Below are 16,851 nucleotides of genomic sequence, written 5' to 3'. Positions count from 1 at the left end.
GCCTTTATGTCTTTTTATAAAGTAGTTTTGCGGTAATGGGATGTTAAAGAAAAAATTAATGCAGGAATGAAAAATTCAAACTAGCCAATTTAAGATTAATGCCTTCTAAATACATTAAACATCCATCATAAGTAAATTAAGATCTAACAAAGAAAAATCAGAAAACACATTTTTTTATTACTAGAGATGTGCCAGCCTGTTATTTAGTCAAGCCAAACTCAAGGTAATATCGTAATCATCTCCCACCCATCATCGTCGCCATCTGGGATCACTGCAAAATCCTGAATATCTTCCTAAGCCAGGGAATCATTATCACTGTCTTTTGTGGTGGATGCAAAATCCTGTACCTAAATAAATTGCTCTGTGGTAACGGAAGCATCATTATTGTCTTATACCGTGTGTAAAAGTTTTTTTTTACTACTAAATTTATTCCCTACTAAATTTTGATCTTTACAAAATGGTTTAGAGAGAAATTCTATGTTTTGAGGATTAAATTTGACATGAACCAATTTTCACCCCATAAAACCCTGTTCCCATGGTCAGATAATTGGTGGTTCGTAAACTTGTTCAAATAAACCTAAATTTTAAATTTTCATGTTTGTACTGAATTTTATAAGAATCGGATCATTTTAACACTTTTAGTTACAGTGCTAATAGACACATCTATCTAGGCCTATGTCAATTCAAACAGATGGTGTTTTTGGCCGCTGGGGACATCAGAAAAAAAAAAGTAAACTGGTCCCGTCTCGGGTCTAGGTCTTCCAATTAGACCTAAGATAATAGCTTATTCTCTATATGGGAAATTGCTTATACCCTGTTTGTCCAAGTAGGCCTATATTAGATGATTTTTTTATAGCATTTATAATAACAATAATATTTAAATGATTACAGAAGGCTTAAATACAATAGGCCTATAGCTTTGTCAAATTATGGTATTGAACATTTTGAATTGGGGTTGGTCAGGTCATGAAATGTCTGGAAATTTTCGGGAAATTTTTAATCTCGTTATACGAGACAAGATTTCTTTTTGATTAAGATTTTTTTGAGATGAGAATTAAAAAAAAAATTAAAATTAAAACGCCTGCAGAAAGTCAATGCAATACCAGCAATACAGGAGCGTGTTGTAGTTGCGTTTCCTTTGCGAAGCTGTTCTTATTTTATTTTTATTTATTTTTATTATTTATACACAGTGTGAGGCATGTTTTACTACTATAAACAAAGCCAAAACAAGTAACTATTTTATACAAATTAATATTGCTTTTATTTTATGATTTATTTTATTTAAAGTAGGGATGGACGAGATTGGATTTTTAGTTCGAGACGAGACGAGACGAGATTTTTTATTTCTCATAAAATTTTGAGACGAGATCGAGACGGGATTTCCCTTCTCATACACAATGGGAAATGCACGTTCGGAATTTTACCTGATTTTGTAACATTGTTAGATGACTGTTTAAATACAAAAATAATGATAATAGGCAAGAATATTTACAATCTTTTATTAAAAAACATCAGCATAACATTTTTTTATTAATCACGCCTAACTTATTAAAAATGCCTACGAATAGGAAACATAGTGATATCAGTTAGGATAGAGTTCAACTTATCCTAAAATAAAATAAATCATAAAATAAAATATTAATTTTTATAAAATAGTTACTTGTTTTGACTTTTTTTATAGTAATAAAACATTCCTCACACTGCTAACACTTAGCAAAACTTCTCAAATGTTATTAAAATAATTAAAGTAATATTTACATTTGAAGAATTAATTAAATAAGAACGCCTTCGCAAAGGAAACGCAACTACAACACGCTCCTGTATTGCGGGTATTGCATTAACTTTCTGCAGGCGTTTTTAATTTTTTTTTTTTTTTTTTTTTTTAATTCTCGTCTCGATAAAAATCTTGGCCAAAAAGAAATCTCGTCTCGTGTAACGAGATTTAAAATTTCCCGAAATTTCGAGACTTGACCATCCCTAATTTAAAGATAAGTTTAACTCTATCCTAACTGATATCCCCATGTTTCTTAATCGTAAGAATTTTTAATAAGTTAGGCGTAATTAATATAAATTTTTTTATGCTGATGTTTTTTAATATAAGATTTTAAATATTCCTGCCTATTATTATTATTTTTGTATTTGAACAGTTATCTAACAATGTTACAAAATCAGGTAAAAATGTTGAACGTATATTTCCAGTTGTGTATGAGAAGGGAAATCCCGTCTCGATCTGGTCTCGAAATTTTATGAGAAACTAGCAGAGTACCCGTCCTTCGTACGGGGTTGGAATATAAGTATAAAATGCTTATTGTAGTTATACTCAAGCTTTGCGTTTGCAATAAAGGAGGACACAGTTTGATAAAATTTGCTTTTTTAAATTAACAGTATTCTATAGTATTTCACATCTACCATAGCCTTAATGTTCTACCACTTCACCTAAATAATAGAGAAAAATAAATTATCAACAATTCGCAAAATATCACAAATTATTCATGAAATGAAAAACATAAACATAACTGTAAACAATCCTACTTTGACAGTTCTCATTGTGAATCACAGATTTTTGTTGCTGCTTAGTTCAAATTAGCTGTTTTCATAAATGCACAAAAAATATAGTGCTGCACCCTGTTGGTAAATCTTATAACTTTTTAATGCTTTTCCATATCATAGAACCAACTTTTTTTAGTTAAAACAGCTGACTAAATTCTTTAATTCCCTTTAAATATGAATACTCATAAGGTTAACATGGGGAATTACAGAGCCACTGGGGCGGAGCCCAAAAGGATTTTTGAGATAAGAATATGCCTATATGTTAATCGGGAAAATAAGCTATCATCATGCCAAATTTCAGCCCAATCCGTCCAGTGGTTTATGCGTGATTGAACTTCAAACACACAAACACACAATCTTTCACATTTATAATATTAGTAAGATAAAAAATCTTGTCTCGTCTCTTCTCGAACTAAAAATCCAATCTCGTCCATTCCTATTTTGAATCCCATCTATGTTAAATAGAACTTGATACTAGTAATTGTGATAGAGGTTTGAAAATATAAAATGATTGATTGTCTAGACATTTTCATTTATAACTTGTCCTGATATATTTCTGTAGCTGATGCAAGAAATCCCAAGAATTAAGACGTACAAAAACATACCAGTGAAGGAGAAGGATGATTTTACTGGAGTAGTGACATATATCAATGTGCCAACACATTTTTATCTACAGAAGGTTAGTATTTAATTAGTCTTTCACACGTTTTCTACTTTGAGCTTTTTTTTACTTAAATGGTTAAAACAAAGTTTTTCAAAAAGATTTTTGATTTAAATGCAATCTTTTTATGCTTTTCATAGTCTCAATGAAATTTTTATTTAACAAATATTCCTCGTGTTTATCTCTCAATGCTTTTTCTTGTCATCAATGATTTTGGATTGATGTTGAGCTTTGCTTGCAGAAATAGTAAATGAAAATTGTGTTACCTTTATGGTCAAAATATTAAATGCCTTTGGCTAAAATTGCTTTACTTCATTGTAAAATCATTCTTATACTGATATTTTATTTTTGATTACAACAGATCACAGATGCAGGAGCTGTGCTTAAAAAGCTGAAAGATGAACTTGATGAAACCTACAACAGAAAAGCTAGAGGTGTTAAGGTGTTCACACCCGTCATTGGTATGTCGTCATTTAGGTTTTTAAGTCAGAATTAATCATCATTAACTCAGAATTATAATGAAAACTAGGGATGGTCAAGTCTCAAAATTTCGGGAAATTTTTAATCTCGTTAAACGAGACGAGATTTGTTTTTGGCCGAGATTTCCATCGAGACGAGAAAAAAAAAATTAAAAACGCCTGCAGAAAGTCAATGCAATACCCGCAATACAGGAGCGTGTTGGAGTTGCGTTTCCTTTGCAAAGGCGTTCTTATTTAATTAATTCTTTAAATGTAAATATTACTTTAATAACATTTGAGGAGTTTTGTTAAGTGTAAGCAGTGTAAGGAATGTTTTATTACTATAAAAAGTCAAAACAAGTAACTATTTTATAAAAATTAATATTGCTTTTATTTTATGATTTATTTTATTTTAGGATAAGTTGAACTCTATCCTAACTGATATCACTATGTTTCCTAATCGTAGGCGTGATTAATAAAAAAAAATGTTATGCTGATGTTTTTTAATAAAAGATTGTAAATATTCTTGCCTATTATCATTATTTTTGTATTTAACACGTTGACTGCGTGCGCCGACTTTAGTCGGCGTCGCCAGCGCTTCAATGTGGCGCGCGCCGACAAAAGTCGGCACCAGACCAACAGAAATATATTGAGTCAGTGTGAGCTAAGCCTCAGACGGAGACGTTATAATCGTTGCCAGGCTGCCAGCTTAGAATGCGAGCTTTACTTTGGTGTAGGTTGGTACTAAAATTTCCCGTAAAATCCTGTCTGGCAATGTCATCAATACAACACCCAAAGCCCGAGGTAGCAGCCCGCCACTCGGGATCGCCTGTAAAGTCGGCGCGCGCAGTCAACGTGTTAAACAGTCATCTAACAATGTTACAAAATCAGGTAAAAATTTTGAACGTGCATTTCCCGTTGTGTATGAGAAGGGAAATCCCGTCTCGATCTCGTCTCGAAATTTTATGAGAAATAAAAAAGTCTCGTCTCGTCTCGAACTAAAAATCCAATCTCGTCCATCCCTAATGACAACTGTATGTACTACATGAGTTTTAGCCTACTTATTATTTTTTTACACTCAATGCAATTCTATGAAATAGTAGATTAGCTCTTTAATTGAATTGAATACATAGTGATGATATTGTAGCTTTAATGCAGTAATGAATTCATTTGATTGGATTTAATGTTATTGCTAGTTTCTGTAAACAATTCTTCTACAAAACGAAAAACAATATTTGCCATAATGATAAGAAAATTACCATTAAATGTGGGATAGTTACTTGTTTCAACCTGGCTGGATTAGCCTCTCCGTTACATTTTCTTAAACATTAAATTTTAGAAAAATAAAATTATTTTGGAGTGATGACGCTATTTTGTGTGTAGGATTGCCAGTCGCAGCAAAGTTTGAAGAAGACGATTGTTGGTACAGAGCGATCATAATTGATACTCCAGAGGCCAGAAACGTCCAGGTTAAGTTTGTCGACTACGGCAACATCAGTATGGTAAACATCAATGACATTCGAGTACTTGAAGAGAAGTTTTTGAGGACAGCAGCTCAGGTAAGTTGATAGACATTTGCAAAGGCCATTACAGTTGTAAGGAGTGACTATAGTTATAGGGTGATTATCTGAAGGTCGCTGGTTTGAATCCAAGCGAGACTGATTCTGGACCTAGATATCATTTGTCCAAGTTTGGCCCGTGAAATTGTAAAATATCTGTTGTCTCTGTGCTAATTCAATATTAAAAACGTAACTGGATTCATTAAGCCTCGTTATAACTGAAAGAATAAACCAAATAATAAGATATAAAAAACACAGTGAGAATTCCAATTGAACCGGCAATCAATAATTTGACGCTTTCGGATTGAACTGACAAGTTAACCAACAAATAAGTCGACGGGCTTGTTGGATGGCTCATACTATGATGGACACCGTAGCACTAAGATTGTTAAAAAGCAAAGTTACTTTATAACTCTGTGTCATTGCAGGCTATGAAGTGTTCCCTCCACGAAGTCGAACCACGCCACTCCCAGGGATGGCCGACGTCAGCCAAAGCAGCTTTTGAGAAGCTGGTGAATGACAAGCTGTTGCGTGTTTACGTAGAGAAAGTAGGGAGAGATGAGAACAGTCCTGTCAGTGTGGTCCTGTACGACACGTTACCTCACAAACAGATCAACATTAGTGGTACTCTGGTGAAGACAGGGCACGCACTATCTACTGGACAGACGTAAGTACTGTAGGACCTAGGCCTAGCGGTTCACGACATCAGGTGATAAACGGTATTTGATTCTGGTGCCTTTGAGTAGCATAGTCCCACATACTACTACTAGATGAACTCGCTCCTAAAACGTTTGTAGGATAGGTGCGACTAAATTTTGAGTTCTGAATAGGATTTTAAATTTTCTTTTCAAATTCTTGATTTTTATATATTGTTTTAAATTCTTGTTTGTCTAATATAGAAAATTTGTTAAACTTAAAGTAAAAGAAAATTAAAACAAAACCCAGTGCATAAGTTATGTTTAAAAATAAATAAGTAAAAAAGTACAGTAAAAGATATTTTTTGTTTGACTTTTTTTTATTTAAATGTATGTTGTCACAAATATTTTTATAAATAAGAAGAAAAAAACTAACTGAAATTCAGGTGGCACTGGGGAGAAGAAGAAATATTATGATTCAGTCAGTTTTGTAGTCAATGGCAGTGAGTGATTAGACAGTGCTGTTCAGCCTTTACAGTTTTATAAGTGTTATCAATTTTTATTCCATTTTATTATTTTATCAACATGACCAAGTTTTAATTATTGTGATTTGTGACAGTCTTTTAAAGAATCTATTGACATACCACAATGTATTCATACATTGATCATGTGGTTGCATACAAAATAACCTGATGAATTTCTAAGGAACTAAACTAGTCGTCATACCAACAACTGTGGTTGGATAAGGTCATCAAATATCTATGTATATTAAATATTTATTATAAATATTTATTTTAAAACAGATTAGAATTAATTATTTGTTATGGAAGAGACTAAAAGCATTTTATGTAACGATGTATTTGTGTCAACAAATTATTTTATTTGTATGGATCAAGATTTTAAATATATTATGAGTACTTGGAGGCTAGTGGCCATCTTGGATTATTTCAAACAGCTGCTGACCAAAGTAATTGTAGTTTAAATACCTACTGCACTTTGAGATTAGAAATCTTCTGTTAAATTTTTAAATTGTTTTATGAGTAGGATGTCTAGGCTCCAAGGACTCTTACTTAAGTGAGGTTTATTTTATTAAAAAAATATGAAAATATTTGAGTAATAATTTTGCAGCTCGGCTCAAGCTGAATATGCCTGTGCCGTTCTACCTAGCGATCCCGAGGCAATTCAATCATCCGATAATAAATCAACTTACTCAGAGGTAAGTGTTAAACTGGTATCTATTTATTATTATATATTACGTAGTAGAATAAGTTTTTCAAAATGTTTTAAGTTTAAATTGCTCTGTAAATTCACCTAGAATCTGCAATAAGTTTTAAATTACAAATTAATCTAAATAAATGTGTAAATTGTGTCCTAGTAAGTACTGTGAGCCTCCTTTCACTTTGAACTAACTATTTTCCTGGCTGACTCTAAAATAACTTTTTCGTTTGTTGAAATTGACTTTTGTCGGTAAATGTTCAGTAGACTTTCGCGAATCCATTTCATTTGGTTATTTTGCAGTGCTGGATTATTAAAAATGCTGGATAACTGAATGCCTTCTAAAAATTGTCAATATACAGGTAAAAGTACAGCTAATTTTAAATTCTGTAAAGGAAATTGTTGGCTGGGCGAGCGATTATTCTGTATTTAGATTATTTAATGGTGCTTTTTCTTATTCTAGTACTCATATAGAAAGCTAAAGATATTACTAAAATTGAATGCCCCGAATTCAATGATTACTTCTGACTGCCAACTGCTCCTAATGTCTGCCGATCGTTCATGCCAATGCTGAAGGCACTAATATGGCTTAAAACTGTCAAAATAATTTTAAAATGAAATGAAAATCCTCTAGTTAAAGGCCACATGGTCCTTTCCTACACTTAACCTACAATCATTTTGTTGGAGCTTAAAGCCCCCATACACGGGTGAGCATGTTCGCGAGCATGTTGGCGAACATGTTCCTGAACATGCTCGGCGTTGGCAACAGACGGACGAGCATGCTCGCAAACATGCTTGGCGTTTCCAAGAGACGGACGAGCATGCTTGTGAACACGTTCGCGAACATGCTCGTCGCTCGGTAGTGGTTCCTAGGCCTATTCTTGCTTCTCTTGTGCTCTGTGACAGTCAAGTTGTGTGTAGGCCTATTTAGCCTACTCCTGCTTTTTTGCTGCAATTACAGCATTTAGTTTTTTTTGGAACATGCACATTATTTCTTAGACATAACTCAGGGGTGATTTATTTTTAGCCGATTTTGTAATCGGCCGATCTAAAAATCGACCGTTTATGCCAGGCCTTAAGTTATCGGATTAAATTAATCCGTCATGGTTTAAAAATAATGTTGGTTAAAATTCCATAGTTGTGCAATAACATTTCTCGTAGTTTTGCTTATTCTAGCCTTTCTTAGAATTATTTAATTGTGACAAATTACTACAGAATTGATTGTACACATTTGTGTAGTAATATACATATTGTAATTGATGAACCCTCTATTTTGGAAACTCATTTAAATTTGTATTTATCGCGTTACAAACACAAATAAATATTTGTTTAGCTTCTGTAAACATTGATTCTAAATCTATTACTGTAACTACACCATGATGATTACAAGTGCAATCTGTCTATTGCGGCTACTTTGTAATGGCGGTAACGAAGTAATCGTTTGGAACCGGAATGGTTACTTGTAAGTTGTAATGAGTCCACGAGTGTAACTGGAATCATAGTAGCGGCTACATGGATGGAATCATTTAGCCTATCTCTACCCAAGTTGCAGCGGCGAACATGCTCTCGAACATATGGTCGTTCCCACAGACGGGCGAGCATGTTCATGTTCGGGCTCGTCAAGTTCGACGAGCCGAGCGCCGAGCCCAACATGCTCGCCGCGACGGATCCCACACACGGGCGAGCATGTTCGTCGCCAACACCGTCACGAGCATGCTCGCCCGTGTATGGGGGGCTTTAGACTGATGCCGGATTATTGAAAGCGCCATACCGGGCTTTTACTGTACTTTTATATGTCTCATCCATATAATTTATATTCATATAAATTTATTTACAATAAATCTTAAATTACTTAACAAAAACCTTTTTTCATCTAATAACCTCTGAATTTTGGTTTTCAGACTTTGCTTGGTTGATTATTGGTTGAGTCCTAAATTATGAATTATATATAATTTTATGTTCGAATTACTTGCTATAAACCATGGGACAGCCATGGTTTATAGTAATCCAAACATAGCTGAAGTGAATTGTATATTTTAACGGACATTTATGAGGTTTGGGCCTCTAAAGCATTGTGGCATTTTGGAATTGAGTCCATCTAGTTTACCTGGGAAAGTTAAAGTCAATGGGATCCTTAATCTCAAAAAACTAAATAAATATGACAAATTTTAATATTTTAGTTACAGTAGAATCCAACTAGACAATTAAAAATTACTCTTCAAGTTTGCTGGAGCCGGGAAATTATTGTCCATGTATTGTCAGGTATTGTCCATGTACCCCACCCCTTTACTCTATTGTGTTTGCCCCTTTACTGAAAAATGTGCAGGTAATCAAGCTGAACTCTATCTCTGTTTAAAAAAAATCTTTACTAGCCAAAGGAAATCTTTGGATTTCCTTAGTTTGGCACCCTGGGTACAGTGTGTGATTTCTTGCCGGTCTCTTTCATCCATGTTAAATTTATCTATACTTTACAGAGTTCTGGTGTGTCCAAGGCCAAATCTAATCATTCTAAAGATCAAAAGACCAGAAAAGATTCTGAGAAGGGGCAAGAGATGTCCGTCAAGAGAAATCAAAGTGTGCAACCTGACTATAGTATTGACAACCGGATAAAAGTGGCACTACTGAAAGTAGTCTCACCGGCAGAGATATACATCTCGCTAGGAAATTCACAGAAACAGATCGCAAAGTAAGTTTGTTGTTCATGTTGCAATTTATTTTTCCAGCAATCATAAAATAAAGGTTTAGATTTTAAAATATATTCAACTAGAGAACCCGTGCAGTATGAAACATAACGCCGAGGAAAACGTTATGCTTAAATTCGAGTAATTCTAATCTTAGAGTTGTTTAAACACTTGTTAGAAACTAATTATAAATATCTCTATTTGCGTCGTCAAGGTTCACCTACATAATTTCTGCTCTCAGTTTAACTGATAACTTCTAATGAATGCTAAACGATCTGCTTCAATTAGAGCTAACATGTTGCAACAAAGTTTTTCCAGCATTGAGAATTGAAGAAAACTGTTGCCTAGACATCCCCCTAGGGAATTAAACAAATTTTCTCCGTAGAGATTCCTGAAAAGTGAAGTGATATCAACCATTTAAGTGCTCCATTTTTTACCCACAAACTCTGGGTTATCAACTGGAAAGCCATAATCTGCTTTGATTAGGCTAAAGCAGCGACACCATTGAAAGTTGGTTACCGTATTTTAAAGTGTTGTCTGTCAGTCACAGTAGGCTATATGCCCCGCATCAGAACGTTCTCATGTTGTTCAGTGGGATTTCTCTTTATAGGCCTACCTGTCCCAAAGTTTTGAAAGTATGAATTCATTTTTTGAATTAGGTTGGATAACTCTTGTAGCTATAAGATTTGCATAGCAATTTTCATTTTCTCTTTTTGAACAGCGTATATTATTTGCCTCTCCTGAATCATAAAAATAAACTTGACTGTAACTACTCGATCGTTGAATACATAAACACTAATTCCTTCACTTATGTCTAATATTGTCACTAAAATTTTCAATAGCAAATGAGTTTTTGAAACTTCTTATTTTTTACTTGAAATGTCTGGATTGTGTTGGTGAATTAAGTCAAAAAACTTTGTATAAGTTTGTCAGAGGAACTGGCAACATAACCTAGAAGTAAACAATCCATTTGTGCTTTTCCTCAATTGAAGTAGAGCAAGTAATACAAAAGTTTACAATAAAAACATAAGGTCCACCAAGATTTGGTATAATCTTACTACTTGAACTTATCAAAGTCAAGGCAATATTATGGTTTTCACTAAATGTTTTGAAATATCTCGATCTGTCAGTGTCATAAGTAAAAATTTCTTGCATACATTCATTTGATCTGACATTAGGCAAGTTTATTTTACCACCGTGACAACACTATGTGCTTCGTATATTTTTTCTCTTCCAAAGTAAGTTACATAGCAGAACTGACCAATATTATTCATCTCACCGAGTGAATGTATCTGGATGGATACCCATCTGTTAGAACAGGCCTCTATTTCTCTACTCTCCTTATACACATAAGATACCTTATTATTAATTGTCTCCTCCCGTTTTCAATATTTCTTCTTTGAACTTCAGGCATTTTCCGATCTTCCAACAAAACTGATTAACTGTTTAACTTGGTCTTAACCTACTGAATATTACTAACATTAATATTTACTCCCAAAAAGCTAGTGAGTTTCTTTTTATAAACAGCTGTTTTTTGTTTTTAAATTTGTTCTATGTATTTCTTATAGGGAAACCCGACCCTTAAGAGGGTCTCACGCCCTTAAGAGTAGAAAATTTAAAATTATGAAACCTTATTGCAAAACTACATATTGAGACAAATCATTTGACACCTTAAACGTTGAAATTGGTCCACAAATAAGGGAGGAGTTGCGTTAACAAAATACGGCTTCACGTATTATATATATAGATTCAAATTCTTTGTATAACCTGTTTGAAAAAAGTGGTTTCCAATAAATAATAATAATTTTGTATAGCCTACTGCAGTTAAATAGGTAAGATTTAAGCTATACCATTGGCAATTAAGTATACATTTATGTACAATTGTACATAATTGTTGGATGTCTATATGAAAAAACGTTTTTTTTTCTAGGTATTTTTTTACAGTTAAAACTGTTTCTGTCATATGCTATTAAAAAAATGTAAGAATGGAAGATAGATAGTTAGTCGTAGAAGTTTTAATAGAGTATCCTTGTCGGAATTTTGCAGGCTTGTTAAAGAGATGACAGAGTTCTACAAATCAGACAACAAAGAAGAGGAAAGAGATTGGAACGTGCAAGATATTTGTGCAGTTTTAAATCCAAAGGATGACAAGTGGTACAGAGGAGTGATTACCGAAACATCTCACACAAATTTTAAGGTAAGAACACCTTTGACTGAAATGGAGAACGTTAAATTATTGATCTTTCTAAAGGTAGGTTACAGTGCCACATCCAGGGCTCAAACGTTGCAGTAGGAAAAAATTTTACTAGGTATTTAATTAAAAATGGCGTTGATTATATGCAAATAACTGTAGAACCGCAATTATTGGGAGTACTTGTAGTGATGTGGGATCATACCAGAATCAGAAAAATAATGCACTAGAGTCCTGTTATTCTCTATCAAGCACATGTCATTGTGACCCATGTGATATTTTTATTTGATTCATGTAATGCTGCAAAATTTTGTTGTTGTAAATAAAGAGTTTTCTCTCCCTCTCTCTATTCCGAACCACCTGTTAGGAAACAACTGATGCTACATTTCAATTAAAAACAAAGTATGCAAACTGAAATTACTAACCATGTTGTCAAGCTTACCTGGTAACTGTGTGAATTGTGTGTGAAACCGGGAAATTTGGAATAACCAAAATTTGCTTATGGCCTAACATTCATTCATTAACAGCAGTCCATTGGTTCTTTTGAAAGGTTATCTTAAAAAGTAAGAAGATTTCGGTGTTTAACCCTCCGAGTGTCCATAGTTTAGGCCTTAAAGTCCGCCTATTTTCTGCGCATTTGCAAGGTTTTATTAAAACGGATCTGAGAAGCTTAAAACAATGTTAATTCTACTGTTCCATATACCATTTTGTTTGAAAAATCATGGGCTTCAATATTATATATAAAACATAAGGAACATTTCTTAAAAAAAAAGTTTTTAGGTAAAAAAAAAATATTTTGGAAAATTTTCAAAAAAAAACATAAGTTTGCGCTCAATGAAATTTTATAAATTATAGGTCTTATAAATATTTGAAAATAGCCACTTTGTTCTAAATTTTATGAGGATTACAAATATATAATCATATAGTGAGGTAAGTTATCAAATAAATAAGTTATGAGTGAAAAACAGATTTCAGTACATAGCGTTTAGCTAAGAATGCATAGCCTAACCATAGCTAGGAATCTGGCTGATAATTTACATCAATATCACTACCTACTTCTTCACTTCAGGATCATCAACCAGCCCTTCAAAATCACTTAAATCTTCTTATAATGCACCACGTATATCACAACTTTTGATTTTTAACACTAAAACAATGATAAACGTAATAAAACACATCAGTCATCGGTCCGAGGTTTACCAAGCTGTTTACAAATACGCACGTCAGCTGTCTGCTACAATATTTTCTGAACTAAAATGAAAAGCGCTTAGAGACAGACCTCCGGAGAAAGCTTAGAATCTAACAAAAAGAACGATACCTAACTCGATCCAGTTCAATCCGATTCAGTCAGTCATAGAGCCTTCGCTGTAAACGATGTTAGTGTGTCGAAAAATCGACAAGTGACACTACAGAAAGTGTGTCGTGAGTCGATTTTTCGACAAGTGACGCTCGGAGGGTTAACTCAGTGTTTTTATGATCGTAGTAGTAGTATATGACCATTTATAGCCATAAAAATACTTTGTTTTAAAATTGTTATTAAATTTTACTATATGTCTGCATACTTTGCATACTAGGATTGCAGGATCATGAATCCTGTAGGGATCACTTTTCCAATTTAAATTTGCTTACACTGCCATCTATGTACATTCTTTGTAATTTAATTTGTATAAAAAACAACCCCTTAAAATTTTCTAGCTATTCTCATCCATACAACACGAGGCACAAAAACAACCTAGTCACACCTCAAATCAGACTTTCAAAAACTTTAAATAGCCATCTTTACATCCAACATATTTTCTTCAACAAGCTACCCACTTGTTTTCGTGAACTACCTTTAAACCAATTTAAAAGAAAAATTACTGAGTTTTTAAAATCAAAAGCATTCTACACGCAGGAAGAATTTTTAAATAGTGACATATCATGTTTAGTTTAGATTCTAAATAGGATATTGTATATATTGAAATTTATAATTGATGTATGATCTATTTTTAAGTACTATTGTAACTAGGGATGGTCAAGTCTCGAAATTTCGGGAAATTTTCGGGAAATTTTAAATCTCGTTACACGAGACGAGATTTCTATTTGGCCGAGATTTTAATCGAGACGAGAATAAGAAAAAAATGAAAAACGCCTGCAGAAAGTCAATGCAATACCCGCAATACAGGAGCGTGTTGGAGTTGCGTTTCCTTTGCGAAGGCGTTCTTATTTAATTAATTCTTTTAATGTAAATATTACTTTAATTATTTTAATAATATTACTTTAATAACAATTGAGAAGTTTTGTTAAGTGTAAGCAGTGTGAGGAATGTTTTATTACTATAAAAAGTCAAAACAAGTAAATATTTTATAAAATTTAATATTGCTTTTATTTTATGATTTATTTTATTTTAGGATAAGTTGAACTCTATCCTAACTGATATCACTATGTTTCCTAATCGTAGGCATTTTTAATAAGTTAGGCGTGATTAATAAAAAAAATGTTATGCTGATGTTTTTTAATAAAAGATTGTAAATATTCTTGCCTATTATCATTATTTTTGTATTTAAACAGTCACCTAACAATGTTACAAAATCAGGTAAAAATTTTGAACGTGCATTTCCCGTTGTGTATGAGAAGGGAAATCCCATCTCGATCTCGTCTCGAAATTTTATGAGGAATAAAAAATCTCGTCTCGTCTCGTCTCGAACTAAAAATCCAATCTCGTCCATCCCTAATTGTAACAATGCCTATTACAAAACGTTATGTTTAATGGCTGCAAAAAATCTTATTGAATCTATTGAATCTTTGAATAATTTGGTAATCAGAGTGGTGTTTGGTCCCAATTACTTGGGAATTATTGGACTATGGCTTCATCTAGCCTGGAAAACCTAACTCTAAGTCAGCTTAGGATAAACCCTTAACTATCAGGATAACATCATCAGATTGTTAATGGCTGGATTTGATCCTGTATGACAATATTTTTTCTTAAACCATTAATCTACTGTTAAAATGTATTGGTAAATGGATGTTTTTTTTGCCTAAACCACTTACCCACTGCACAACATTTCAATAACATAACAATGTGTTTAGGTTTACATCAAGGACACAGTTGCATTGGTTGAGGCCAATAAGTCTATGCTACGGACACTGGAAGAGAAGTTTTTCTCTGTTCCGGATGGATCCCACAAGGTTCATCTAGGATCTCTAAAAGTCCCGGCTGGACTAAAAATGTGGCCGAGTAGCACAAGTGACTATTTGCGTCTCCAGATGGAAGAGTCGGAGGCTCTATACATTGAAAAACTGGTACACAATATTTAACATAAGTTTAAAGTTGCTGTTTTTAACATACAGTAGAGTCCCGCAAACTCAGGCACGCGATAACCTGGCAGTCTGGATAACTCGGCCATCACCTGGCTTAGAATATTAGTGATTTTTTGAGTCCGAGTTATACATGGACTCAAGCCAGCTCAAAATCACTCGAAACTCATACCAAGAATTTTTTGCACTATATCTGATGACTTAATACTGGCTTGTAATATAAATAAAAAAGGCAGGTAAAAAGCTTAAAAAAATTGTATTATTTTTATTTTTTACCCTAGTTCCTGATAACCTGGCATTTCACAAACTCGGCACCCAGTCCACATTACGCAGAGTTTACTTGACTCTACTGTATAACTTTCAGTATATGTGTTACAGTATATTGACTATGTCTATTGCATGATTGTTGTTGTATGGAAATTATTTTTGACTTCTGCGATAGTGGCAAAATGTTGACCATCTCCTGCTGAAAAAGAAACATCATCATTCTCTAAGATTCTAATCATCTCTCGAGGTCCTGTGGACAGTGTCATTGTCTCTTGTGGTCAAGGCAAAATCTTGAATATCTCCTGCTGTAACAGAAACATCATCATCCTCTTCCGCAATCGCGGCAAGATTCTAGTCATCTCCCGGGGTCCTGTGAACAGTGTCATTGTCTTTTGTGGTCAAGGCAAAATCTTGAATATCTCCTGCTGTAACAGAAACATCATCATCCTCTTCCGCAATCACGGCTAGATTCTAGTCATCTCCCGGGGTCCTGTGGACAGTGTCATTGTCTCTTGTGGTCAAGGCAAAATCTTGAATATCTTCTGCTGTAACAGAAACATCATCATCCTCTTCCGCAATCGCGGCTAGATTCTAGTCATCTCCCGGGGTCCTGTGGGCAGTGTCATTGTCTCTTGTGGTCAAGGCAAAATCTTGAATATCTTCTGCTGTAACAGAAACATCATCATCCTCTTCCGCAATCACGGCTAGATTCTAGTCATCTCCCGGGGTCCTGTGGACAGTGTCATTGTCTCTTGTGGTCAAGGCAAAATCTTGAATATCTTCTGCTGTAACAGAAACATCATCATCCTCTTCCGCAATCGCGGCTAGATTCTAGTCATCTCCCGGGGTCCTGTGGACAGTGTCATTGTCTCTTGTGGTCAAGGCAAAATCTTGAATATCTTCTGCTGTAACAGAAACATCATCATCCTCTTCCGCAATCGCGGCTAGATTCTAGTCATCTCCCGGGGTCCTGTGGGCAGTGTCATTGTCTCTTGTGGTCAAGGCAAAATCTTGAATATCTTCTGCTGTAACAGAAACATCATCATCCTCTTCCGCAATCGCGGCAAGATTCTAATCATCTCCTATGGTCCTGTGGACAGTGGCATTGTCTCTCGGGGTCAAGGCAAAATCTTGAATATCTCCTGCTCTAACAGAATCATCATTATTGTCTTCCGTGGTATGGGCAAAATCATGAACAACTCTTGCAGTAGTTAGGATTTTATTATTTTCTTTCTCATTTTAAGATACAATTTTGTAATTTATCTCAAAGCCATTTTGAAGAGCTTAAAAAATAAAAAAAATAAAAAAACTATATATATTGTAGTGATTTTTTACAG

General features: G+C 34.0%; 1 protein-coding gene across 3 annotated transcripts in view; it reads left to right on the top strand.

Moving 5' to 3' along the window:
- LOC128990915 (RING finger protein 17-like) overlaps positions 1 to 16,851 on the top strand; it is a 184,978-nt gene that overhangs the window by 140,685 nt on the left and 27,442 nt on the right. For all 3 annotated transcript variants that reach the window (XM_054413572.1, XM_054413573.1, XM_054413571.1), the window contains exons 13-20: positions 3,113 to 3,229; positions 3,573 to 3,672; positions 5,053 to 5,228; positions 5,657 to 5,895; positions 6,992 to 7,079; positions 9,553 to 9,764; positions 11,806 to 11,956; positions 15,020 to 15,232. In XM_054413572.1, coding sequence (XP_054269547.1) covers positions 3,113 to 3,229; positions 3,573 to 3,672; positions 5,053 to 5,228; positions 5,657 to 5,895; positions 6,992 to 7,079; positions 9,553 to 9,764; positions 11,806 to 11,956; positions 15,020 to 15,232 — 1,296 coding nt within the window. The remainder of the gene's footprint in view (positions 1 to 3,112; positions 3,230 to 3,572; positions 3,673 to 5,052; positions 5,229 to 5,656; positions 5,896 to 6,991; positions 7,080 to 9,552; positions 9,765 to 11,805; positions 11,957 to 15,019; positions 15,233 to 16,851) is intronic.

Source organism: Macrosteles quadrilineatus, unplaced genomic scaffold (assembly GCF_028750875.1).
Source record: "Macrosteles quadrilineatus isolate MER2022 unplaced genomic scaffold, UCM_ALF_1.0 Scaffold_3__2_contigs__length_128488019, whole genome shotgun sequence".
Lineage (NCBI taxonomy): Eukaryota > Metazoa > Arthropoda > Insecta > Hemiptera > Cicadellidae > Macrosteles > Macrosteles quadrilineatus.
Note: the sequence above shows the minus strand (reverse complement) of the source record. Positions and strands in the feature narration are given on the sequence as shown.